This window comes from Zonotrichia albicollis, chromosome 30, assembly GCF_047830755.1.
Source record: "Zonotrichia albicollis isolate bZonAlb1 chromosome 30, bZonAlb1.hap1, whole genome shotgun sequence".
NCBI lineage: Eukaryota > Metazoa > Chordata > Aves > Passeriformes > Passerellidae > Zonotrichia > Zonotrichia albicollis.
In genome coordinates, this window is record NC_133848.1 from 4,410,179 (window position 1) to 4,435,879 (window position 25,701).

At 53.3% G+C, this 25,701-nt stretch overlaps 2 protein-coding genes across 4 annotated transcripts; one reads left to right on the forward strand and one right to left on the reverse strand.

Moving 5' to 3' along the window:
* The first annotated feature begins 4 nt into the window (after positions 1–4).
* On the forward strand, positions 5–17,998 carry LOC141725639 (uncharacterized). Its single transcript, XM_074529617.1, has 14 exons — positions 5–127; positions 1,337–1,476; positions 2,309–2,444; positions 3,931–4,032; positions 5,793–5,908; positions 6,452–6,587; positions 7,711–7,755; positions 9,687–9,865; positions 10,990–11,119; positions 12,266–12,412; positions 13,318–13,431; positions 13,946–14,139; positions 15,990–16,214; positions 16,847–17,998. Exons 1-14 carry the CDS (start codon positions 5–7, stop codon positions 16,923–16,925), a joined length of 1,866 nt encoding a protein of 621 aa, XP_074385718.1. The 3' UTR covers positions 16,926–17,998.
* Positions 17,999–18,000: 2 nt separating this feature from the next.
* FCER1G (Fc epsilon receptor Ig) lies at positions 18,001–23,485 on the reverse strand. 3 transcript variants are annotated; one of them, XM_074529530.1, is made up of 6 exons: positions 23,175–23,485; positions 20,825–20,916; positions 20,654–20,689; positions 19,978–20,002; positions 18,651–18,842; positions 18,001–18,280 (listed from the first exon to the last, which is right to left on the reverse strand). In XM_074529530.1, exons 1-5 carry the CDS (start codon positions 23,239–23,241, stop codon positions 18,667–18,669), a joined length of 396 nt encoding a protein of 131 aa, XP_074385631.1. In that variant the 5' UTR covers positions 23,242–23,485; the 3' UTR covers positions 18,001–18,280; positions 18,651–18,666. The 3 variants fall into 3 exon arrangements, with proteins under 3 accessions (XP_074385631.1, XP_074385630.1, XP_074385632.1); XM_074529529.1 differs by having other exon boundaries at positions 18,001–18,842; positions 23,175–23,483; XM_074529531.1 differs by lacking the exon at positions 19,978–20,002 and having other exon boundaries at positions 18,001–18,842; positions 23,175–23,479.
* Between the last annotated feature and the right edge of the window lie 2,216 nt (positions 23,486–25,701).

A 25,701-nucleotide genomic window follows, 5' to 3' on the forward strand; every position in this document is an offset into this window, starting at 1 on the left:
CCCGATGGCCGCACGCGACAGCCGCCCCTGCCCGGGACCCGCCTCCCTCCATCCCGGTGCCCCCCCGGGCTCCCGGGTCCCCCCCGGTGCCGCCTCGGTCCCTCCGGAGCCTCCCGGGACCTCCCGGGTGCCCCGGGCTCGGCGGAGGCTCCGCAACAGCTCCGGGGCTCGGAGCCCGCCCGGGGAGCGCCGGGGTGCGGGGTCGGGAACCGGGAAGGGAACCGGGGAGGGGAACCGGGGGGGGACACCGGGGATGGGAACCGGGAACACCGGGGGGAACCGGGGAGGGGAACCGGGGGGAACCGGGGGGAACCGGGGACACCGGGGGGAACCGGGGACACCGGGAGGGGAACCGGGAGGGAACGGGGGACACCGAGGGGAACCGGGGACACCGGGAGGGGAACCGGGGACACCGGGGAGAACCGGGGAAGGGAACCGGGGGGAACCGGGAGGGAACGGGGGACACCGAGGGGAACCGGGGACACCGGGAGGGGAACCGGGGACACCGGGCACGGTTGGGAATGGGGGATTTGGGCACCGGGTGCGGGGTCTGGGGCACGGGGAGCACCGGGAGGGAACCGGGGGACACCGGGGGGAACCGGGCACGGTTGGGGATGGGGGATTTGAGACACCCGGGGGTATTTTTGGGGGTGCTGGTGGAATTGAGAGGGGTTTTGGGGTGATTTTAGGGGATTTTTGGGTTGATTCAGGGGGATTTGGGGCAGATTTGGGGGTGGGATTTAGGGGTGGTTTTGGGGCGGTTATGGGTGGTTTTGGGGGTTTGGAGTGGATTTTTATGGGATTTTTTGGGCCGTATTTTGGGGAGACTTTGTGGGATTTTTGGGGCGGATTTTGGGGGAATTTTGGGGCAGATTTTGGGGGCACTTTGAAGGAATTTTGGGGTGGACTTTGGGGGGACTTTGAGGGAATTTTGGGGCGGATTTTGGGGGCACTTTGAAGGAATTTTGGGGTGGATTTTGGGGGCACTTTGAAGGAATTTTGGGGCGGATTTTGGGGGCACTTTGAAGGAATTTTGGGGTGGATTTTGGGGGGACTTTGAGGGAATTTTGGGGCAGATTTTGGGGGCACTTTGAAGGAATTTTGGGGTGGATTTTGGGGGGGCTTTGAGGGAATTTTGGGGCGGATTTTGGGGGGACTTTGAGGGAATTTTGGGGCGGATTTTGGGGGGCACTTTGTGGGAATTTTGGGGGGGCTTTGAGGGAATTTTCGGGCGGATTTTGAGGGCACTTTGTGGGAATTTTGGGGCAGATTTTGGGGGGCACTTTGCTGGAATTTTGGGGCGGATTTTGGGGTCTCACCCCGTCCTTTCCCGCAGCCCGAGGGCCGCTCCAGCCCCATCGTGCTGCTCCAGGATGTCACCAATGTCCCCAGTGCCACCCCCGGGGCGCTGCCCTCGCTCCGGGACAAACCCAAAACCATCCGGGTCATCACCAGGGACGTGATCCGGGAACTCATGTGAGGCTCCCCAAATCTGCTCATTTTTTCCCCAATAATCCGCGATTTTTTCTATAAAATCCAGGATTATTTCCCCCAAAATTTGGGGTTTTTTTGGCCAATAATTCAGGATTAAAAAAAACCAAAAAAACTGATTTTTTAAGCCAAAAATCTGGCGGCTTTTCCCACCAAATCTGGGATGTTTTCCCCAAAATTTGGAAATTTATTTTATAAATTTTATTATTATATTTTTTATTTTTATTATTTATATATCAAAATAATAAATAGAATAATAATAATAATAATAATAATAATAATAATAATAATAATAATAATAATATACTATAATATACTATAATATACTATAATATACTATAATATACTATAATATACTATACTATACTATACTATAATATAATATAATATAATATAATATAATATAATATAATATAATATAAATAATAATATAAATAATAATAAATAATAATATAGAATTAATAATAAATAATAATAAAAATAATAAATATAATAAATAATTATTTTTATTTATTATTAAAAATGTTATTATTATAAATGTTATTATTAAAAATGTTATTATTATAAATGTTATATTCTAAACGTTATTATAAATTTTAATTTTTATTACTATAAATTTTATTATTATGTAATTATTATCAAATTTATTACCCTCAAGATTCACCATTATTTCCCCGCAAATCTGGAGGTTTTCCTCCAATATTTGAAATTTTTTTTCCCCCAAAATTCAAGGATTTTTTCCCTAAAATCCGTGATTTTCCCCCCAAAACCTGGGATATTTTCCCCCGTGTCCCTGATTTTGCTCTGTGTGCCCCAGAGTTCCCAGGGATCGGCCTTCGGCCTCGCTCATCATCGGGAATGAGGAATTCCAGCGGATCCAGGAGGAGGCTCAGCCCCCGCGGCCGCTGGCGGATCCGCCGCAGATCCTGAAATCCCGCCAGGCCGCGGCTTTTGTGGGCATCTCCCGATTCCTGAGCCCCAATTTCCCCATCCCAAATTCCCTGAGCCCCAATTTCCCCATCCCAAATTCCCTGAGCCCCAATTTCCTGATCCCCAATTTCCTGATCCCAAATTCCCTGAGCCCCAATTTCCCCATCCCCAATTTCCCCATCCCAAATTTCCCGATCCCCAATTTCCTGAGCCCCAATTTCCCCATCCCAAATTTCCTGAGCCCAAATTTCCCGATTCCAAATTTCCCGATCCCAAATTCCCTGAGCCCCAATTTCCCCATCCCAAATTTCCTGAGCCCAAATTTCCTGATCCCAAATTTCCCGATCCCCAATTTCCTGATCCCCCTTTTCCCAATCCTGCTTTTCCCCGTCCCGATTTTCCCAATCCTGCTTTTCCTGAGCCCAATTTTCCCGATTTTCCCAATCCCGATATCCCTGCTCCTCCTTTTCTGATCCCGCTTTTCCCCATCCCAAATTTCCTGATCCCGAATTTCCTGATCCCAAATTTCCTGATCCCGAATTTCCCGCTCATTTTCCCGATCCGCTTTTCCCAACCCCTTTTATTTTTATCCCAATTTTCCCGGCCGTGAATTTCCTGCTCGCTTTTCCCAATCTCCCTCTTCCCAATCCCTTCCATTCTGATCCCGATTTTCCCCATCCCAAATTTCCTGATCCCAAATTTCCCACTCGCTTTTCCCAACCCCTTTTATTTTTATCCCAATTTTCCCGATCCCAAATTTCCCATTTGTTTTCCCAATCTCCCTCTTCCCAATCCCTTCCATTCTGATCCCGATTTTCCCCATCCCAAATTTCCTGATCCCAAATTTCCCACTCGCTTTTCCCAATCCGCTTTTCCCAACCCCTTTTATTTTTATCCCAATTTTCCCGATCCCAAATTTCCCATTTATTTTCCCAATCTCCCTCTTCCCAATCCCTTTCATTTTGATCCCGATTTTCCCAATCCCTTTTTTTTTTTTTTTTTGTAATCCTGTTTTTCCCAATCCCTTTTTTTTCTTTTTTATCCCAATTTTCCCAATCCTGCTTTTCCTGATCCCTCTTTTCTGGGCCCTGCAATTCCCGATTCCATTTATCCTGCTCCCGATTTTCCTGCTCCAGATTTTCCTGATCCCAAATTTCCCACTCGCTTTTCCCAATCCCCTTTTCCCAGTCCCTTTTATTTTTATCCAAATTTTCCCGATCCCAAATTTCCCATTTGTTTTCCCAATCCCCTCTTCCCAATCCCTTTCATTTTGATCCTGATTTTCCCAACCCCTTTTTGTTTTTCTACCCCAATTTACCCAATCCCGCTTTTCCTGATCTCTCTTTTCTGGGCCCTGCATTTCCCGATTCCATTTTTCCTAATCCCGAATTTTCTTGCTCCCGATTTTCCTGATCCCGGGAATGCCTCAGGATGTCCCATGGAAATGTCCCTGGAAATGTCCCCACGATGTCCCCACGATGTCCCCACGATGTCCCCTTGTCCCCACAGGAGCGGCTGCGCCGAGCGCGGAGCGCGGAGCTGGCCCAGGATGAGCAGCAGGACAGGGACAGGGACAGGGACAAAGAGGAAAAGGGGGAGAGGGCAAGCAAGGTGAGGCCGGAAAATTTTGGGGGAATTTTGGAGGAATTTTGAGCAATTTTTGAGGAATTTTGGGAATTTTGGGGGAATTTTGAGCAATTTTGGAGGAATTTTGGGGGAATTTTGGAGGAATTTTGAGATATTTTTGAGGAATTTTAGAGGAATTTTAGAGGAATTTTGGAGGAATTTTTGAGGAATTTGGGGGGAATTTTGGAGGAATTTTGGAGGAATTTTGAGCAATTTTTGAGGAATTTTGGGGGAATTTTGGAGGAATTTTGAGCAATTTTTGAGGAATTTTGGAGGAATTTTGGAGGAATTTTGGAGGAATTTTGAGCAATTTTTGAGGAATTTTGGGGGAATTTTTGAGGAATTTTGGGGGAATTTTAGAGGAATTTTGGGGGAATTTTGGAGGAATTTTGAGCAATTTTGGAGGAATTTTGGAGGAATTTTGGAGGAATTTTGGGGGAATTTTGGAGGAATTTTTGAGGAATTTTGGGGGAATTTTGGGGGAATTTTGGAGGAATTTTGGGGGAATTTTGGAGGAATTTTGGAGGAATTTTGAGCAATTTTTGAGGAATTTTGGGGGAATTTTGGAGGAATTTTAGAGGAATTTTGGGGGAATTTTGGAGGAATTTTGAGGGAATTTTGGAGGAATTTTGATCAATTTTTGAGGAATTTTAGAGGAATTTTGGAGGAATTTTGAGCAATTTTTGAGGAATTTTGGGGGAATTTTGGGGGAATTTTGAGCAATTTTTGAGGAATTTTGGGGGAATTTTTGAGGAATTTTGGAGGAATTTTGATCAATTTTTGAGGAATTTTTGAGGAATTTTGGGGGAATTTTGAGCAATTTTTGAGGAATTTTTGAGCAATTTTTGAGGAATTTTGGGGGAATTTTTGAGGAATTTTGGGGGAATTTTAGAGGAATTTTGGGGGAATTTTGGAGGAATTTTGAGCAATTTTGGAGGAATTTTGGGGGAATTTTGGGGGAATTTTGGGGGAATTTTGGAGGAATTTTGAGCAATTTTGGGGGAATTTTGAGCAATTTTGGAGGAATTTTGGAGGAATTTTTGGGGAATTTTGGAGGAATTTTGGAGGAATTTTAGAGGAATTTTGGGGGAATTCTGGAGGAATTTTGAGCAACTTTTGAGGAATTTTTGGGGGAGCTTTGGGGGTCTCTCGCCCCAAAGTCTCACCCCAAAATTGGATGGATTTTGTGGGAGATTTTGAAGAGATTTGGGGGATTCTGAGGGATTTGGGGGATTTCAGGGTGATTTTGTGGGGGACTTTTGAGGGGATTTTTTGATTATTTTTATGGGATTTTGGGGGGATTTTGTGGGGGATTTTGTGATTATTTTTATGGGATTTGGGGGGGAATTTGTGATTATTTTCATGAGATTTTGGGGGGATTTTGGGATGATTTTGTGGGGGCTCTTGAGGGGATTTTGTGGGGGCTTTTGAGGGGATTTTGTGATTATTTTTATGGTATTTTGGGGGGGATTTTGAGGGGATTTTGTGATTATTTTAATGGGATTTTGGGGGGGATTTTGTTGGGGATTTTGTGATTATTTTTATGGTATTTTGGGGGGGATTTGGAGGGGATTTTGTGATTATTGTAATGGGATTTTGGAGGGATTTTGCGGAGGATTTTGTGATTATTCTCACAAGATTTTTGGGGGGATTTTGGGATGACGATGTGGGGATTTTGAGGGTGGATTTGTGGGATGATTTTGGGCTGATTTTGGGGGGTCTCACCCCATTTTTCCCCCCCCCAGATTTCAGATCCCTCCAGCCCCATCACGCAGCTCCGGGACGTGAGGAGCGCCCCGGGCCCTCAGGACAAACCCAAAACCATCCGGGTTTTCACCAAGGACGTGGTTCGGGACCTCGTGTGAGGATTTGGGGGGATTTGGGGACCCCCAGGGACTCAGAAGGGATTTGGGGACTCCAAAGGGATTTGGGGACCCTGAGGGATTTGGGGACTCCAAAGGGATTTGGGACTAAAAAGGGATTTGGGGACCCTGAAGGGATTTGAGGACCCAGAAGGGATTTGGGGACCCAGAAGGGATTTGAGGACCCAGAAGGGATTTGGGGACTCAAAAGGGATTTGGAGACTCAAAAGGGATTTGGGGACCCTGAAGGGATTTGGGGACTCACAGGAATTGGGGACCCAGAAGGGATTTGGGGACTCAAAAGGGATTTGGGGACCCAGAAGGGATTTGGGGACCCTGAAGGGATTTGGGGACCCAGAAAGGATTTGGGACTAAAAAGGGATTTGGGGACCCAGAAGGGATTTGGGGACTCCAAAGGGATTTGGGGGATTTTTAGGACTCCGGGGAATTTGGGGACTCAGTGGGGGAAATGGGGGCTTGGAGGGGATTTGGGGACACCAAGCGCTGTCCCCATGTCCCTGATTTTGCTCTGTGTGCCCCAGAATTCCCAGGGATCGGCCTTCGGCCTCGCTCATCCTCGGCGATGAGGAATTCCAGCGGATCCAGGAGGAGGCTCAGCCCCCACGGCCGCTGGCGGATCCGCCGCAGATCCTCAAATCCCGCCAGGCCGCGGCTTTTGTGGGCATCTCCCGATTCCTGAGCCCCAATTTCCCCATCCCAAATTTCCCCATCCCAATTTTCCTCATCCCGAATTTCCCCATCCCGCTTTTCCCCATCCCAAATTTCCCCATCCCAATTTTCCTCATCCCGAATTTCCCCATCCCGCTTTTCCTCATCCCGAATTTCCCCATCCCAAATTTCCCCATCCCAATTTTCCCCATCCCGCTTTTCCTCATCCTGATTTTCCCCCACCCCAATTTTCCCCATCCCAAATTTCCTCATCCCGAATTTCCCCATCCCGCTTTTCCTCATCCTGATTTTCCCCCACCCCAATTTTCCCCATCCCGAATTTCCCCATCCCGAATTTCCCGATCCCCCTTTTCCCACTCCCCCCGTGCCAGGGACCCTGCAATGTCCCAGAACTGTCCCTGCAGGAGGCCCTGGGAATGTCCCCAAGCAATGTCCCCAAGGTCCCCCAAGACCCTGAGAAGGTCCCTTTCCCCAGGAATGCCTTGGGAATGTCCCTCAGGATCCCGGGAATGTCCCTGCAGGAAGCCCTGGGAATGTCCCCACAGTGTCCCCACAGTGTCCCCACAGTGTCCCTGTCCCCACAGTGTCCCCAGCAGTGTCTCTGTCCCACAGGCAGCGTCCCTGTCCCTGTCCCCAGCAGTGTCCCTGTCCCACAGGCAGTGTCCCCACAGTGTCCGTGTCCTGCAGGAGGCCCCGACAGTGTCCCCACAGTGTCCCACAGTGTCCCACAGTGTCCCACAGTGTCCGTGTCCCACAGGAGGCTCGGCAATGTCCCCACAGTGTCCCCACAGTGTCCGTGTCCCGCAGGAGGCCCCGGCAGTGTCCCCACAGTGTCCCTGTCCCACGGTGTCCCTGTCCCTGTCCCACAGACAGTGTCCGTGTCCCGCAGGAGGCCCCGGCAGTGTCCCCACAGTGTCCCCAGTGTCCCCACAGTGTCCCTGTCCCTGTCCCACAGTGTCGGTGTCCCGCAGGAGGCTCAGCAATGTCCCCACAGTGTCCCACGGTGTCTGTGTCCCGCAGGAGGCCCTGGCAATGTCCCCACAGTGTCCCCACAGTGTCCCCAGTGTCCCCACAGTGTCCCTGTCCCACAGACAATGTCCCTGTCCCGCAGGAGGCGCGCAGCCGGGCCCGCAGCGCGGAGCGGCGGCAGGAGGAGGTGCGGGAGGCGCGGGAGCCCTCGGAGCTGGGGCTGCAGCTGGAGCTGGAGCGCCGGGAGCTGCTGGAGCGCGCGGCCGGGCTGAGGCTGGAGCAGGAGGACGAGATGCGGCGGCTGAACTCGGTGCGGCCGGAGCCTCTCCCTGGTCCCGTTCCCTATTGCCCATTCCCTTGTCCCATGCCCATTTCCCGTTCCCTTTCCCATTTCCCATTCCCATTCCCATTCCCATTCCCATTCCCATTCCATTCCCATTCCCATTCCATTCCCGTGTCCCACAGCTCCTGCTGAGCGCCCGCTGCAGCTCCATCCTGGACAGGCAGGAGAAGCTCCAGGACTCCCATTTCCCTTTCCCATTTCTATTTCCATTTCCCAATTCCATTTCCCATTCCCATTTCCATTCCCATTCCCATTCCATTCCGTTCCCGTGTCCCACAGCTCCTGCTGAGCGCCCACTGCAGCTCCATCCTGGACAGGCAGGAGAAGCTCCAGGACTCCCATTTCCCATTCCCATTTCTATTTCCATTTCCCATTCCCATTTCCATTTCCCATTTCCATTCCCATTTCCCATTTCCCTTTCCTATTCCCATTTCCCATTCCCATTTCCCTTTTCCCATTCCCATTTCCCATTCCCATTCCCATTTCCATTTCCCATTCCCATTTCCCATTTCCCATTCCCATTCCCATTCCCATTTCCCATTCCCATTCCATTCCGTTCCCGTGTCCCGCAGCTCCTGCTGAGCGCCCGCTGCAGCTCCATCCTGGACAGGCAGGAGAAGCTCCAGGACTCCCATTTCCCTTTCCCATTTCTATTTCCATTTCCCATTTCCCATTCCCATCTCCCATTCCCATTCCCATTTCCCATTCCCATTCCCATTTCCATTTCCATTTCCATTCCCATTTCCCATTTCCCTTTCCTATTCCCATTTCCCATTCCCTTTTCCCATTCCCATTCCCATTTCCATTCCCATTCCCATTCCCATTCACATTCACATTCCCATTCCCATTCCGTTCCCGTGTCCCGCAGCTCCTGCTGAGCGCCCGCTGTAGCTCCATCCTGGTCAGGCAGGAGAAGCTCCAGGGCTCCCTTTTCCCTGTCCCATTTCTCTTTCCATTTCCCAATTCCATTTCCCATTCCCATTTCCATTCTCATTTCCCAATTTCCATTCTCATTTCCCATTCCCATTCCCATTTCCATTTCCCATTTCCATTTCCATTTCCATTTCCCATTCCCATTCCCATTCCCATTCCCATTTCCATTCCCGTGTCCCATTTCCCTTTCCTATTCCCATTTCCCATTTCCCATTCCCATTTCCCATTTCCCATTCCCATTTCCCATTCCCATTTCCCATTCCCATTTCCCTTTCCCATTCCCCATTCCCATTCCCATTCCCATTCCCATTCCCATTTCCATTCCCATTTCCATTTCCCATTCCCATTCCCATTTCCATTCCTGTGTCCCGCAACTCCTGCTGAGCGCCCGCTGCAGCTCCATCCTGGACAGGCAGGAGAAGCTTCAGGACTCCCATCTCCCATTCCCATTTCCCTTTCCCATTCCCATTTCCCATTCCCATTTCCCTTTCCCATCCTATTTCCATTTCCCAGTTCCCATTCCCATTCCCATTTCCCATTCCCATTCCCATTCCCATTTCCCTTTCCCATTCCTATTTCCATTTCCCATTCCCATTTCCCATTCCCATTCCCATTCCCATTCCCATTCCCATTCCCATTCCCTTTTCCCATCTCCCATTCCCTTTCCTATTCCCATTTCCCATTGCCATTCCCGTGTCCCACAGCTCCTTCTGACCACCCACTGCAGCTCCATCCTGGTCAGGCAGGAGAAGCTCCAGGGCTCCCTTTTCCCTGTCCCATTTCCATTTCCATTCCCATTCCCATTCCCATTTCCATTCCCATTCCGTTCCCGTGTCCCGCAGCTCCTGCTGAGCGCCCGCTGCAGATCCATCCTGGACAGGCAGCTGGCAGAGAAGCAGCAGCTGCAGGGGGAGCTGCAGGCAGAGGAGCAGCGCCTGGGGCGGCTCCTGGACAGCGAGCGGGAGAAGGAGCTGCAGATGGAGGAGGAGCTGCAGCGCCGCAGGAAGCAGGAGATCATCAGGTCCGTGCTTCCCTTTCCTCTTCCCTTTCCCTTTCCTGCTTCCCTTTTCCTTTTCCTCTTCCCTTTTCCTTTCCCTCTTCCCTTTTCATTTTCCTCTTCCCTTTTCCTTTTCCTTTTCTTTTTCCTCTTCCCTTTTTCTTTCCCTTTTCCTTTTCCTTTTCCTCTTCCCTTTTCCTTTCCCTCTTCCCTTTTCATTTTCCTCTTCCCTTTTCCCTTTTCCTTTTCCTCTTCCCTTTTCCTTTCCCTCTTCCCTTTTCCTTTTCCTCTTCTCTTTCCCTTTTCCTTTTCCTTTTCCTTTTCCTTTTCCTTTTCCTTTTCCTTTTCCTTTTCCTTTTCCTTTTCCTTTTCCTTTTCCTCTTCCCTTTTCCTTCCCCTCTTCCCTTTTCATTTTCCTCTTCCCTTTTCCTTTTCCTTTCCCTCTACCCTTTTCCCTTCTTTTCCCTCTCCTCTTTTTTCCGTATCCCTTTCCTCTTATCTCTTCTCCCTTCCTCCATTCTTTTCTTCCTCTTCCCTTTTCCCTTTCTCCTTTTCTTTTTCCCATTTTCTCCCCTTTCTGCTCTCTTCTGTTTCCCCCTTTCTCTTTCCCCTATCCCTGCGTTCCCTTCTTCCTTTTCTCTTTTTCCCTCTCTTTCCCCTTTCCCTTTTTTCCTCCTTTTCCCCTTTTCTTTTTCCCCTTTTCCTTTTTTCTTTCTCCCTCTTTCCCTTTTCCCATTTTCTTCCCTTTCCCTTTTCCCATTTTCTTCCCTTTCCCTTCTTTTCTGTTTCCCCTTTTCTCTTTTTCCCCTCATTTTCCTTTCCCTTCTTCCTTCTCTCTTTTCCCCTCTTTCCCCTTTTCCCTTCCTTTCCCATTCTTTTCCTTCTTTCCCCTTTTTTTTACCCTTTCCCTTTCTCCTTTTCTTTTTCCTTCTTTTCCCTCTCTCCTTTTCCCCTTTTCTCTCTTTCCCCTTTCCCTTTTTTCCTCCTTTTCCCCTTTTATTTCCCCCCTTTTCCCTTTCCCTTTCTCCCTCTTTCCCCTTTCCCTTTCCCGCCCTGTACACTCCACAATTCCGGAACCGCACTGGAACTTTTCCATTCCCGAATTCCCGAATTCCCAAATAATTCCCGGATGCTTCCCGAATTCCCAGCCACAAGCTGGAGGTGCTCAAGCAGGTGGAGCAGCACCAGGAGCAGCGGGCGCTGAGGGCTGAGCAGAAACTCCAGGAGCGCCAGAGGCTCCTGGAGCACCTGGAGCAGATGAAGAGGGAGGATCACGAGGTTGGAGATTCCCGGCGGGAATTATTTGGGAATTGGGGTTGGAAGGGTTGGGAAGAGCGTGGGGTGGGATTGGGGGCTCTGGTGGCCTTTGGGGACATGGTGGCATCAGTGGAAGGGGACATGGAGCTGGTGGGGATCCCAGGGAATGAGGGATCCAGGAATTAATTGGAGATTTCTGGGAATGGGGGATCCCAGGGAATGGGGATTTCAGGGAATGAGGATTCCAGGGAATGGGGATTTCAGGGAATGGGGATTTTGGGGAATGAGGATTTCGGGGAATGGGGATTTTGGGGAATGGGGATTCCAGGGAATGGGGATTTCAGGGAATGGGGATTTCAGGGAATGGGGATTTCGGGGAATGGGGAATCCTGGGAATGGGGATTTTGGGGAATGAGGATTTCAGGGAATGGGGATTTTGGGGAATGGGGATTTCTGGGAATGGGGGGTCCCAGGGAATTGAGGGGGGGGGGGAGTGAGGAGGGGAATCCAAGGGATTGGGATCCCAAGGAGTGGGAGATCCCAGGGAATGGGGGTCCTAATGAGGGGAATCCCAGGGGTTTGGGATTCCCAGGGAATGGAATTACAAGGAATGGGGATCCTGACAAGGGAGATCCCAGGGGTTTGGGATCCCATGGAATTTGGGATCTATAGCAGGGAAATCCCAGAGAATGGGGAATCCCAGGGATTTGGGATCCCAAGGAGTGGGAGATCCCAGGGAATGGGGGTCCTAATGAGGGGAATCCCAGGGGTTTGGGATTCCCAGGGAATGGGAATTTCAGGGAATGGAGATCCTGATGAGGGAGATCCCAGAGGTTTGGGATCCCATGGAATTTGGGATCTATAGCAGGGCAATCCCAGGGAATTGGGATCCTGACAAGGGAGATCCCAGGGATTTGGGATCCCATAGAATTTGGGATCGATAGCAGGGGGATCCCAGGGATTTGAGATCCCAGGGAATGAGGATCCATAGGAAGGGGATCTCAGGGGTTTGGGATCCCATGGAATTGGGGATCCCAGGGGTTTGGGGTCCCCGGGGGAATGCGGGAATTGGGATCCCCATGGGCAGGCGGGGTTTGCGTGGTGACGGGATCGGTGTCCCCGCGGTGTCCCCATGCTGTCCCCATGCTGTCCCCACGGCGTGGCCAGGCCTGGCAGCAGCGGCAGCAGCGCAAGCAGCAGCTCATGGCCGAGATGAAGGCGGTGGACGTGGAGAACCAGCGGCTGCGGCAGCGCGAGCGGGAGCGGGAGCGACGCGCGGAGCTGCGGGCCCTGGAGGAGCAGCGCCTCAAGGGGGTGCGGGCGGGGCTGCCGGGGCGCTGTCACCTCCCCTGGGTGCTGTCACCTCCCCCTGGGTGCTGTCACCTCCCCAGGGCTTTGTCACCTTCTCAGGGCCCTGTCCCCCACTATGCCCCTGTCCCCAGCCGATGTCCCTGTTCCTGGTTGGTGTTGCTGTCCCCAGCTATGTCCCTGTCTCAGTGTCGCTGTCCCCAGCTGGTGTCCCTGTCCCCCGGTGTGTCCCTGTCCCCAGCGGTGTCCCTGTCCCCCGGTGTGTCCCTGTCCTGGTGTCCCTGTCCTCTGGTGTGTCCCTGTCCCCCACTATGTCCCTGTCCCCAGCGCTGTCCCTGTCCCCAGCGGTGTCCCTGTCCCTATGTCCCTGTCTCCAGCAGTGTCACTGTCCCCAGCCAATGTCCTTGTCCCTAGCAGTGTCCCCATCGTCCAGTGTGTCCCTGTCCCGGTGTCACTGTCCCCAGTGCTGTCCCCGTCCCTCGGTGTGTCCCTGTCCCCAGTGCTGTCCCTGTCCCCAGCGGTGTCCCTGTCCCTAGCGGTGTCCCTGTCCCTGTGTTCCCGTCTCCAGCAGTGTCACTGTCCCCAGCCAATGTCCTTGTCCCTAGCAGTGTCCCCATCGTCCAGTGGTGTCCCTGTCCCGGTGTCGCTGTCCCCAGCCGATGTCCCTGTCCCCAGTGCTGTCCCCGTCCCCCGGTGTGTCCCTGTCCCAGTGTCCCTGTCCTCTGGTGTGTTCCGTGTCCCAGTGTGTCTCTGTCCCGGTGTGTCCCTGTCCCCAGTCGGTGTCCCTGTGCCCCGGTGTGTCCCTGTCCCAGTGTCCCTGTCCCCCGGTGTGTCCCCGTCCCCAGCGGTGTCCCTGTCCCCAGTGCTGTCCCCAGTGCTGTCCCCGTCCCCAGCGCTGTCGCTGTCCCCAGGAGCGGGAGGCGGCGCTGGAGGCGGAGCGGGCGCGGCTGTGCCAGGAGCAGCAGCGGGAGCTGGACCGGATGAAGGCCGCGAAGGAGCGCGAGCGGGACTGGCAGGAGGCGCAGGTGGGTGGCACTGCCACCACCCCTGTCCCCTCCCCGGCTCTGTCACCTCCCCCGGGCTCTGTTCCCTCCCCGGGGCTCCGCGGACCAAGAGCAGCCAGGTGGCGGCAGAACGTGCCTGGTGACACCGGGAGCTGTCCCTGTCCCCAATGCCCCCGGTGTCCCCAATGTCCCCAATGTCCCCAGTGTCCCCAATGTCCCCTATCGCTGTCTCTGTCCGAGTGCCCTTAATGTCCCCAATGTCCCCGATGCCCCCAAGTGCCCCCGATGTCCCCAATGTCCCCGATGTCCCCAATGTCCCCGATGCCCCCGATGCCCCCGATGTCTCCGCAGGGTGCTCTGCGCTTCAGGCGCAGCGAGGAGGCGGCGGAGCGGGAGTGGCGGCACTGGGAGCTGTCCCTGTCCCCGATGTCCCCAATGTCCCCGATGTCCCCGATGTCCCCAATGTCCCCGATGTCCCCGATGCCCCCAATGTCCCCGATGTCCCCACTGTCCCCACTGTCCCCATGTCCCGCAGGAGGCTCTGCGCTTCAGGCGCAGTGAGGAGGCGGCGGAGCGCGAGTGGCGGCGCCGGGAGCTGCAGCGGGAGCGGCGCCGCGCGGAGCAGCTGCAGGAGCTGCAGCGGGGCCGCCAGGAGGAGGCGACAAAGCGGCGACAGCAGCGGGCGCTGGCACTGCAGCAGGAGCGGCGCGACTTCCTCACCCTGCTCAGGTGGGTGGCACCTGTGGGTGGCACGGGGACAGCAGGTGACAGCAGCAAGAGCGCCATGATTTCCTCACCCTGCTCAGGTGGGTGGCACCGAGGGTGGCACCGGGGGTGGCACGGGGACAGCAGGTGACAGCAGCAGGAGCGGCGCGACTTCCTCACCCTGCTCAGGTGGGTGGCACCGGGGGTGGCACCGGGGGTGGCACAGGGACAGCAGCTGGCGCTGCAGCAGGAGCGCCGTGATTTCCTCACCCTGCTCAGGTGGGTGGCACCTGTGGGTGGCACAGGGACAGCAGGTGACAGCAGCTGGCACTGCAGCAGGAGCGCTGCGACTTCCTCACCCTGCTCAGGTGGGTGGCACCGGGGGTGGCACCTGAGGGTGGCACGGGGACAGCAGGTGACAGCAGCAGGAGCGCCGTGATTTCCTCACCCTGCTCAGGTGGGTGGCACCGAGGGTGGCACCGGGGGTGGCACGGGGACAGCAGCTGGCGCTGCAGCAGGAGCGCCGTGACTTCCTCACCCTGCTCAGGTGGGTGGCACCGGGGGTGGCACGGGGACAGCAGGTGACAGCAGCAAGAGCGCCGTGATTTCCTCACCCTGCTCAGGTGGGTGGCACCGGGGGTGGCACCGGGGGTGGCACTGGGGACAGCTGGGGGTTGGGGATGCCGGTGTCACCCTATGCGCTGTGCCAGGCGTGTCCAGGGGACAGTGCCAATGTCCTGGAGCCACCCCAGTTGTGGCAGTGTCCCAGTGCCAGTGTCCCGCTGTCACAGTGATGCCCCCGTGTCCCCAGTGCCCAACAGGAGGAGGTGGCCCGAGAGCAGCAGTGGCTGTGCCAGTGTCAGTGTCCCCATGCCAGTGTCCCGGTGCCACAATGTCACGGTATCAATGTCCCAGTGTCACAGTGGTGTCCCCATGTCCCCAGTGCCCAGCCAGAGCAGCAGCTGGCATGGGGGTGGGCACAGTGCCAGTGTCCCAGTGATGGCCCCAGTGTCCCAATAGCACAGTTCCAGTGCCAATGTCCCCATGTCCCCGTGTCCCCAGTGCCCAGCAGGAGCAGCTGGCACGGCAGTGGGCACAGTCCCAGTGTCACAGTGCCAATGTCCCCATGTCCCCAGTGCCCAGCAGGAGCAGTGGGCACAGTGCCAGTGTCCCAGTGCCAATGTCCCAGTGATGGCCCCAGTGTCCCAATAGCACAGTTCCAGTGCCAGTGTCCGCATGTCCCCATGTCCCCAGTGCCCAGCAGGAGCAGCAGCTGGCATGGCAGCGGGCACAGTCCCAGTGTCACTGTGCCAATGTCCCCATGTCCCCTGTGTCCCCAGTGTCACCGTGCCAATGTCACAGCAGTTTCCCCATGTCCCCAATGTCCCAGTGCCAATGTCCCCATGTCCCCAGTGTCACAGCCGTGCCAGTGTCACAGTGCCAATGTCTCCGTGTGTCCCCAGTGCCCAGCAGGAGTAGCAGCTGGCGCGGCAGTGGGCACAGTCCCAGTGTCACTGTGCCAATGTCACAGTGTCACAGTGATGTCCCCGTGTCCCCAGTGCCCAGCAGGAGCAGCTGGCGCGGGAGCAGGACCAGCAGCTGGCACGGCAGCGGGCACAGCTGTGCCAATGTCCCAGTGCCAATGTCCCCATGTGTCCGCAGTGCCCAGCAGGAGCAGCTGGCGTGGGAGCAGGAGCGGCAGCTGGCACGGCAGCGGGCACAGTCCCAGTGTCACCGTGCCAATGTCACAGTGGTGTCCCCATGTCCGCAGTGCCCAGCAGGAGCAGCTGGCGCGCGAGCAGGAGCGGCAGCTGGCACGGCAGCGGGCACAGCTGTGCCAATGTCCCAGTGCCAATGTCCCCATGTGTCCGCAGTGCCCAGCAGGAGCAGCTGGCCCGCGAGCAGGAGCGGCAGCTGGCACGGCAGCGGGCACAGCGCGCCCACGGGGAGGCGCTGCAGGAGCAGATCCGCGAGTCGCGACAACGGCGACAGCGCGACAGAGCCGCGGCCATCGAGGAGGGGCAGCGGGAGCTGGCGCGGGCACGGGAGCGGGCAGAGCGCCTGGCACGCGTGGGGCAGCAGAAACTGCAGCGCCTCAGGTGCGGGCCGGTGCCACCTCTGCCACCTCTGTCCCCTCCTGTGCCACCTCCTGGCACATCCTGGCATCTCCTGTGTCACCTCTTGGCACCTCCTGTCACCTCCTGTGCCACCTCCTGGCATCTCCTGTGTCTCCTCCTGGCATCCCTTGCCACCTTCTGTTTTCCCCCCTTGTGTCACCGGTCACCCCTGGCACCTTTTGGGACCTCTTTTGCCCTCCTGGCACATCCTGGCACCTCCTGTGCCACCTCCTGTCACCTCCTGTGTCACCTCCTGTGCCACTTCCTGGCACCCCTTGTCCCCTCCTGTGCCACCTCCTGGCATCTCTTGTCCCCTCCTGGCATCTCTTGCCACCTCCTGTTTTCCCCCCTTGTGTCACCAGTCACCCGTGGCACCTTTTGGGACCTCTTTTCCCCTCCTGTGCCAGCTCCTGGCATCTCTTGTCCCCTCCTGTGTCACCTCCTGGCACACCCTGGCATCTCCTGTGCCACCTCCTGGCATCTCTTGCCACCTTCTGTTTTCTCTCCTTGTGTCACCGGTCACCCCTGGCACCTTTTGGGACCTTGTGTCCCCTCCTGTGCCACCTCCTGTGTCACCCCTGATGTCCCCTCCTGTGTCACTCTGTGCCCCACAGGGACACCGGGGTGCCCGACAGGTACTGTGCCATGGTGGAGAAGAAGGCCTGGGGCACAGCCAGCACTGCCACCTCCTGATGCCACCCTGGTGCCACTCTGGTGCCACCCTGCCACCTCCTGATGCCACCCTGATGCCACATCCTGCTGTCACCATGTCACCCGGATGCCACCCCAGTGCCACCTCCTGATGCCACCCTGGTGCCACATCCTGCTGTCACCCGGCTGCCACCCCAGTGCCACCTCCTGATGCCAGCTGCCCTTCCCAGGGATCTGGGGGACATTTCCCCTTTTCCCATCATTTGAGCCCATTTTTTTCCCTCTTTTTACCCATTTTTTATAGATTTTAACCCATTTTTATCAAATTTAATCCCTATTTTTATCCCTATTTTAACCCTTTTTAATTCCTATTTTTATGCCTATTTTTAACCAATTTTAACCCATTTTTAGCCTTATTTAAACCACTTTTAATCCCTATTTTTACCCATTTTTAATCCCTATTTTTCCCAATTTTAATCCCTATTTTTACTTTTAAAATCCTTATTTTAAAGCCATTTTCACCGTTTTACTTCTATTTTAACCCTATTTTAATTTTAATCCCTATTTTTAACCAATTTTCATATAATTTAACCCATTTGATCCCTATTTTTAACCACTTTTAATCTCTACTTTTACCAATTTTAATCCGTATTTTAAACCAATTTTCATTTAATTTAACCCATTTTTATCCTTATTTTAACCCCTTTTAATCCCTATTTTTACCCATTCTTAATCCCTATTTTTCCCCAATTTTTATTCCTTTTCCCGCAATTTTAATCCCTATTTTTACCAAATTTAATCCCTATTTAAAACCAATTTTCATCTATTTTTAACCCATTTTTACCCCTCCTTTTACCCTTTCTTATCCCTATTTTTATCCATATCCTATTTATTTTTACTCATTTTTTTTCTGCATTTTTAACCCATTTCACCCCTGTTTTAAACTCCTTTTAATCCCTATTTTACCCCTATTTTTGACCTTTTATAATCCCAATTTTAACCCATTTTTTTATCCCTATTTTAATCCATTATATCCAAATTTTTAACCCTTTAAACCCCATTTAATCACTAATTTTTTACCTTTTTAGTCTGTATTTTATCCCAATTTTATCCTGGCTTTGGTTTGAGCTGGTTTATTTCCATGGGGTTTTTTGGGGGCAGAATTTGGGGGGAGAAATCCCATGGATGGAGGGGTTGAGGGAAGGGGAGACCCCCTAAAAAAAAAATCCAAATTTTCCATTTCCAAGGGGGAAAAAAATCCCAATTTTCCACCTAAATCCAGCATTTTTAGAGGAAAAAAAATATCCCAGTTTTCCATTCAAATTTGGCATTTTCAAGGGGAAAAAAAATCCCAATTTTTCATTTCCAGGAGGGAACAAAAAATCCCAATTTTCCACCTAAATCTGGCATTTTCAAGGGAAAAAAAAATCCCAATTTTTCATTTCCGGGGGGAAAAAAAAATCTCAATTTTCCATTTCCACGTTGAGGAAAAAAATCCCAATTTTCCATTCAAATTTGGCATTTCCAGGGGGGGAAAAAAATCCCAATTTTTCATTTCCAGGGGGGGAAAAAAAATCCCAATTTTTCATTTCCAGGGGAAAAAAAAAATCCCAATTTTTCATTTCCAGGGGAGAAAAAAAAATCCCAATTTTTCATTTCCAGGGGGATAAAAAACCCCCAATTTTCCATTCAAATTTGGCATTTTCAAGGGAAAAAAAAATCCCAATTTTTCATTTCAAGGAGGGGGAAAAAATCCCAATTTTCCACCGAAATCCGGCATTTTTCAGGGGGAAAATCCCAATTTTTCCGTCCTGGTGGTGGCGTTGGGGGTGAGCAGGGGGTGCCGGGGTTTGGGGACAGGGGAGGTGACACAGGAGGGGACAGGAGGGGACACGGGGGGGGTCAGGAGCTCTTCATCTGCAGGGTCTCGTAGGTCTCCTGGTGCTCCGAGCTGAGACCCTAAAGGGGGGTCCAGAAGGGTTTTTTGGGATTTTTTGGGATTTTTTGGGGGGTCTGTGCCACCAACCCCAAGTGTCACCCCCCTGGTGTCACCCCATAAATGGTTCTTTCCAAATCCCAAACATCCCAAAAATCCCAAATTTTACCCCATAAATGGTTCTTTAGGCGAGGGACCCCAAATCCCAAAAACCCCAAATCCCAAAAACTCCAAATCCCAAAAACCCCAAATCCCAAAATCCCAAAACCCCCAAATCCCAAAACCCCCAAATCCCAAAACCCCCAAATCCCAAACATCCCAAATTTTACCCCATAAATGGTTCTTTAGGCGAGGGACCCCAAATCCCAAAAACCCCAAATCCCAAAACCCCCAAATCCCAAAAACTCCAAATCCCAAACAGCCCAAATCCCAAAACCCCCAAATCCCAAAAATCCCAAATTTTACCCCATAAATAGAGAGGAGGGAGGGGGGGTCACCCCAAATTCCAAATACCCCAAAAATCTCATTCCAAAATAGGAGGACACCCCAAATCTCAGCCTCATAAATTGGGGGGGGGACCCCAAATCCTAAACAGCCCAAATCTCAGCCCATAAATATTTCTTTAGAGGGGCGACCCCCCAAATCCCAAAATTTCACCCCATAAATGGGGGGGACACCCCAAATACCAAGCCCCCCAAACTTCACCCCATAAGTGGGGAGGACACCCCAGATCTGAGCCCATTAATGGGAGGGGGACCCCAAATCCCAAACACCTCAAATTTCACCCCATAAATGAGGGGAACCCCAAATCCCAACCGCTCCAAATTTCACCCTATCAATGGGTGAGGACCCCAAATCTCAGTCCCATAAATGATTATTTAAGGGGGGGGACACCCCAAATCCCAAAAACCCCAAATCTCACCCCATAAATGGGGTGAGGACCCCCAAATCTCGGCCCATAAATGGCAGAACCCCAAATCCCAAACACCTCAAATCCCCAAAAACCCCAAATCTCATCCCATAAATGCTCCAGGGGTACCCCCCAAAAACCCCGGGGATGTTCCCCCCTCCCCAGCACAGCCCTGGGCCCCCCAAAAATCTCCTAAAATCCCCCAAAATCCGAGGGGTGACCCCAAAATCCGCCCCGGCGTGACTCACGGCATAAACGGCCCTCTTCCTCCTTCTGCCCGGGAACAGAAAGCGAAAGGAGAATTTGGGGTGCTGGGTGGGGGGGGCGGGACCGGACACCCACAGAACCCCCAGACCCTCCCTGAACCCCAAAAATCCCCAAAACTCCCTAAAATCTCCTCAGAATCCCCCCAAATCCCTCCAAAAGCCCACTTAAATTCATCCCAAAATCCCCCCGCAATCCCCCTCAAACTCGTCCCAAAATCCCCCTCAAAAATCTCCTAAAATCACCCCCAAAATCCCCCTCAAACTCACCCCAAAATCCCCACGGAATCTCCCTCAAAATCTCCTAAAATCCCCCCAAAATCCCCCTCAAACTCGCCCCTAAATCCCCCCAAATCCCCCTCAAGTCTCCTAAAATCACCCCCAAAATCCCCCCCAAACTCGCCCCAAAATCCCCACAGAATCTCCCTCGAAATCTCCCAAAATCCCCCTCAAACTCACCCCAAATCCCCCTCAAAAATCTCCTAAAATCCCCCCAAAATCACCCTCAAATTCACCCCAAAATCCCCCTCAAACTCACCCCGAATCCCCCCAAAATCCCCCTCAAACTCACCCCAGAATCCCCCTCAAAGCCCTCTCAAAACCCCCCTCAAACCCACCCCAAAATTCCCAAAAATCCCCCTAAAAAAATCCCCTTTTTTACCTTCTCGGCCGCTTTCTGCGACCTCCGAGTCAGGAACTGGAGGGGAACAAAAAAAAAAAACAACCAAAAATGACGGAAAAAAAGGGGGAAAAGGGGTGAAAATTTGGGGGTGAGGATGAGGAGGGGAGGTTTTGGGGACCCCTCCCCAAAAAAAGGGGGCTGGGGGCTCACCCTGAGGCGCACGTAGAGGCCGGTGAGGATGAGGCTGTAGAGGAAGAGCACGGCGTCCAGCACATAGCACAGCTCGGGCTCTGCCAGGGCTCCTGAGGGGTTGGGGGCGATTTTGGGGGGATTTAGGGGATTTTGGGGGATTTTGGGGTGATTTTAGGGGATTTTAAGGGATTTGGGGGGATTTTAGGGGGAGAATTTGGGAGTTTTAGGGGGCTTTTTAGGGGGTTTGGGGAGGGATTTGGAGAGGATTTTAGGAGATTTTGAGGGAGATTTGAGGGAGGGGTTAGGGGATTTGGGGTGATTTTAGAGGATTTGGGGGTTTTGGGGTGATTTTAAGTGATTTTGGGGAATTTTGAGGGACGATTTAAGGGGGATTTGGGGGATTTTAGTGGGATATTGGGGTGATTTTGAGGAGATTTGGGGGGGTTTGAGGCGATTTTAGGGGGAGAATTTGGGGGATTTTAAGGGATTTTAGGGGGAGAATTTGGGAGTTTTAGGGGGTTTTGGGAGAGATTTGGAGAGGATTTTAGGAGATTTTTGAGGGGTTTTGGGGAGATTTGAGGAGGGGGGATTTTAGGGAATTTGGGGGGTTGGGGTGATTTTAGAGGATTTTGGGGGTATTTTAGGGGGTTTTGGGGCGATTTTAAGTGATTTTGGGGAATTTTAGGGACGATTTAAGGGGGATTTGGGAGGAGATTTTGGGGGGGGGGGGTTAGAGGATTTTAGGGGGGATATTGGGGCGATTTTGAGGGGATTTGGGGGGGTTTTGAGGTGATTTTAGGGGGAGAATTTGGGAGTTTTAGGAGGGATTTTAGGGGGATTTGGGGGGATTTTAGAGGATTTTGGGGGAGATTTTGGGGCGAGTTTGAGGGAGGTTTTGGGGGGATTTTAGGGGATTTTGGGGACCCCCCTGGCTCCGTGTGTCACCCCGCAGGTGGCACCAGAGCCCCCGGCCCCAAATCTCTGTGACCCCAAATCCACGGAACCCCAAATCCACGGAACCCCAAATCCCTACAATTTAAAATTGCCAGAATCCCAAATCCCTGTGACCCCAAATCCCCCTAAAATCCCCCAAACCCCCCTGGACACCCCAAATGCCCCAAACCCCCCTAAATCCCCTAAACCCCCCTAAATCCTCCCAAACCCCTCAAATCCCCCGGACACCTCAAACCCCCCAAATTCCTTGAATTCCCCCCAAACCCCCCTGGACACCCCAAATTCCCCTAAATCCACCCAAAACTCCTGCAGATCCCTCAAATCTCCCTGAATTGCCCCTAAACCACCCGGACACCCCAAATCCCCTAAACCCCCCTGGATCCCCCAAACGCTCCGGACACCCCCAAACCCCCTAAACCCCGCTGGACACCCCAAATCCCCCTAAATCCACCCAAACCCCTCCAAATTCCCCTAAATCCCCCAAATGCTCCGGACACCCCCAAACCCCCCTAAATCCCCCCCGACATCCCAAAGCCCCCAAATCCCCCTGGATCCCCCAAACCCCCCTGGACACCCCCAAATGCTCCGGACACCCCCAAACCCCCTGAACACTCCCAAAGCCCCTAAACCCCGCTGGATCCCCCAAACGCTCCGGACACCCCAAACCCCCCTGGACACCCCAAAATCCCCTAAACCCCCCTGGACACCCCTAATGCTCTGGACATCCCAAATCCCCCAAACCCCCCTGGACACCCCAAATCCCCCAAACCCCCCTAAATCCCCCAAAATGCTCCGGACACCCCCAAACACCCTGAACACCCCCAAAGCCCCTAAACCCCCCCAACCCCCCTGGACACCTCCAAACCCCCCTGGATCCCTCAAAATGCTCCGGACACCCCCAAACCCCTCTGGACATCCCAAACCCCCTAAACCCCGCTGGATCCCCCAAATGCTCCGGACACCCCTAAACCCCCCTGGACACCCCAAATCCCCTAAATCCACCCAAACCCCCCTGGATCCCCCAAACGCTCCGGACACCCCAAAACCCCCCAAATCCCCTAAACCCCCGAAACCCCTCTAAATCCCCCAAATGCTCCGGACACCCCCAAACACCCTGAAAACCCCTAAATTCCCCAAACCCCCCCGGACACCCCAAATGCCCCAAACCCCCTGGACACCCCCAAACCCCTCAAATCCCCCAGACACCCCCAAACCCCCCTAAATTCCCCAAATCCCCCAAATGCTCCGGACACCCCAAACCCCCCTGGACACCCCAAAATCCTCTAAACCCCCCTGGACACCCCAAATGCTCCGGACACCCAAATCCCCCAAATCCCCTAAATCCCCCAAAATGCTCCGGACACCCCCAAACACCCTGAACACCCCCAAATCCCCCGAAACCCCCCGTGCCCACCTGCGGCCCGGCCGTGCAGCCCCAGCAGGACGAGGCAGAGCAGGCACCGCTGCCCCAATGTCCCCATGGTCCCCTCGGGTCCCCTCGGGTCCCGCCCCGTCCCCGCTTCCCCAGGGCCACCCCCGGCCCTCCCTCCCTCCCTTCCGCTGTCCCCGCTGGCACCGCGGCCACAGCAACGTCCGGCCCGGGGGGGGCCGGGGGGACCCCGAAATCGCCGCTGGGAAATGGGGAAATGGGGGGACAGCCCGGGTTTGGGGGGACCCTTCCGGTCCTGAATGGGGAAGGAGACGCTAAAAAGGAAAAAGAGACCCCAAAAAGGGAAAGGAACCCCAAAAATAGGGAGAGAGGCCTCAAATTGGAAAGAGACCCCAAAAAAGGAAAGGAGACCCCAAAAAAGGAAAGGAGGCCCCCCTAAATTGGGGAGAGAGGCCCCAGATTGGGAAGGGGCCCCAAAAGGGGAAAGAGACCCCAAAAAAGGAAAGAGACCCCAAAAAGGGAAAGGAGCCCCCCTAAATTGGGGAGAGAGGCCTCACATGGGGAAGAGGCCCTAAAAGGAGAAAGAGACCCCAAAAAAGGAAAGGAGACCCCACAAATTGGGGAGAGAGCCCCAAAAGGGGAAGGGACACTGAAAGGAGAAGGAGATCCCAAAAAGGAAAAAGAAACCCCAAAAAAAGGAAAGGAGCCCCCTAAATTGGGGAAAGGAGGCCCCAAAAAGGGAAGGAGACCCCTCTGGGGCCGGGGGGATCCCAAAATCGCCGCTGGGAAATGGGGAAATGGGGGGACAGCCCAGGTTTGGGGGGACCCTTCTGGTTCTGAATGGGGAAGGAGATGCTAAAAAGGAAAAAGAGACCCCAAAAGGGGAAAAGGAGAGCCCAAAAAAGGAAAGGAGGCCCCCCTAAATTAGGGAGAGAGGCCCCACATTGGGAAGGGACCCTAAAAGAGGAAGGAGATCCCATAAAGGAGAAAAGGAGACCCCAAAAAAGGAAAGGAGAGACCCTAAAATGGGGAGAGAGGCCCCAAATTGGGAAGGAACCCCAAAAGGGGAAAGAGACCCCAAAAAAGGAAAGGAACCCCAAAAATAGGGAGAGAGGCCCTAAATGGAGAAGGAGCCCCCCAAAACGAGAGGGAGACCCCAAAAAGGAAAAGGAGACCCCCCAAAATGGGAAGAGAGGCCCCCAAATTAGGGGAGAGGCCCCAAATTGGGAAGGGGCCCCAAAAGGGGAAGGAGATCCCAAAAAGAGGAAAAAAAACCCAAAAAAGGAAAGGAGACCCCCAAAATAGGGAGAGAGGCCCCAAACTGGGAAGGGGCCCCAAAATGGGAGAGAGATACCAAAAGGGGAAAGGAGACCCCAAAAAAGGAAAGGAGCCCCCTAAATTAGGGAGAGAGGCCCTAAATGGAGAAGGAGCCCCCCAAAACGAGAGGGAGACCCCAAAAAGGAAAAGGAGACCCCCCCCAAATTGGGGAGAGAGGCCCCAGATTGGAAAGGGGCACTAAAATGGGAGAGAGATCCCAAAAGGGGAAAGGAGACCCCAAAAAGGGGAAAAAGAGACCCCAAAAAAGGAAAAGGAGACCCCTAAATTGGGCAGACAGGCCCTGAAAGGGGAAGGGACCCCAAAAGGGGAAAAGGAGACCCCAAAAAACGAAAGGAGCCCCCCTGAAACTGGAGAAAGAGGCCCCCAAAAATGGGGAGAGAGGCCTCAAATGGGGAAGGAACCCCAAAAGGGGAAGGAGATCCCAAACTGGGGAAAGGAGACCCCAAACTGGGAGAGAGGGCCCAAAAGGGGAAAGGAGACCCCAAAAAAGGAAAGGATCCCCAAAAAATGGGGAGAGAGGCCCTAAATGGAGAAGTAGCCCCCCAAAACGAGAGGGAGACCCCAAAAAGGAAAAGGAGAGCCCCCCAAATTGGGGAGAGAGGCCCCAGATTGGAAAGGGGCCCCAAAAGGGGAAGGAGAACCCAAAAAAAGGAAAGGAACCCCAAAAAGGGGAAAGGTGCCCCCCAAAATGGGGAGAGAGGACGCCAAATTGGGGGAGAGGCTCCAAAAGGGGAAGGGACCCCAAAAGGGGGAAAAGGAGACCCCAAAAAAAGAAAGGAGACCCCAAAAAGGAAAAGGAGACCCCCCAAAATTTTGGAAAAAAAGGCCCTAAAATGGGGAAGGGACCCCAAAAAGGAAAGGAGCCCCCCAAATTAGGGAGAAAGGTCCTAAAAGGGGAAGGGACCCCAAAAGGAGAAGGAGACCCCAAAAAAGGAAAGGAGACCCCCAAAACTGGGGGAGAGGCCCCAAGTGGAGAAGGGGCCCTAAAAGAGGAAGGAGATCCCATAAAGGAGAAAAGGAGACCCCAAAAAAGGAAAGGAGACCTCCCCCCCCAAACCAAGGAGAGAGACCCCAAATGGAGAAGGATCCCCCCAAAACGAGAGGGAGACCCCAAAAAAGGAAAGGAGACCCCAAAAAGGGAAAGGTGTCCCCCCAAAAAGAGAAGGAGCCCCCCAAAACAAGAAGGAGACCCCAAAAAAGGAAAGGAGCCTAA

Excerpts from the sequence above, each read along its gene's own strand:
- FCER1G (XM_074529530.1), bottom strand. The coding sequence starts at position 23,241 with ATGGGGACATTGGGGCAGCGGTGCCTGCTCTGCCTCGTCCTGCTGGGG. Across the intron at positions 20,917-23,174 it reads GCTGCACGGCCGGGCCGCAG|GAGCCCTGGCAGAGCCCGAG; the intron begins GTGGGCACGGGG and ends CCAACCCCTCAG. Across the intron at positions 20,003-20,653 it reads CGCAGAAAGCGGCCGAGAAG|AAGGAGGAAGAGGGCCGTTT; the intron begins GTAAAAAAGGGG and ends GTTCCCGGGCAG.
- LOC141725639 (XM_074529617.1), top strand. The coding sequence starts at position 5 with ATGGCCGCACGCGACAGCCGCCCCTGCCCGGGACCCGCCTCCCTCCAT. Across the intron at positions 7,756-9,686 it reads CGGAGCGGCGGCAGGAGGAG|CTCCTGCTGAGCGCCCGCTG; the intron begins GTGCGGGAGGCG and ends CGTGTCCCGCAG. Across the intron at positions 16,215-16,846 it reads CAGAAACTGCAGCGCCTCAG|GGACACCGGGGTGCCCGACA; the intron begins GTGCGGGCCGGT and ends TGTGCCCCACAG.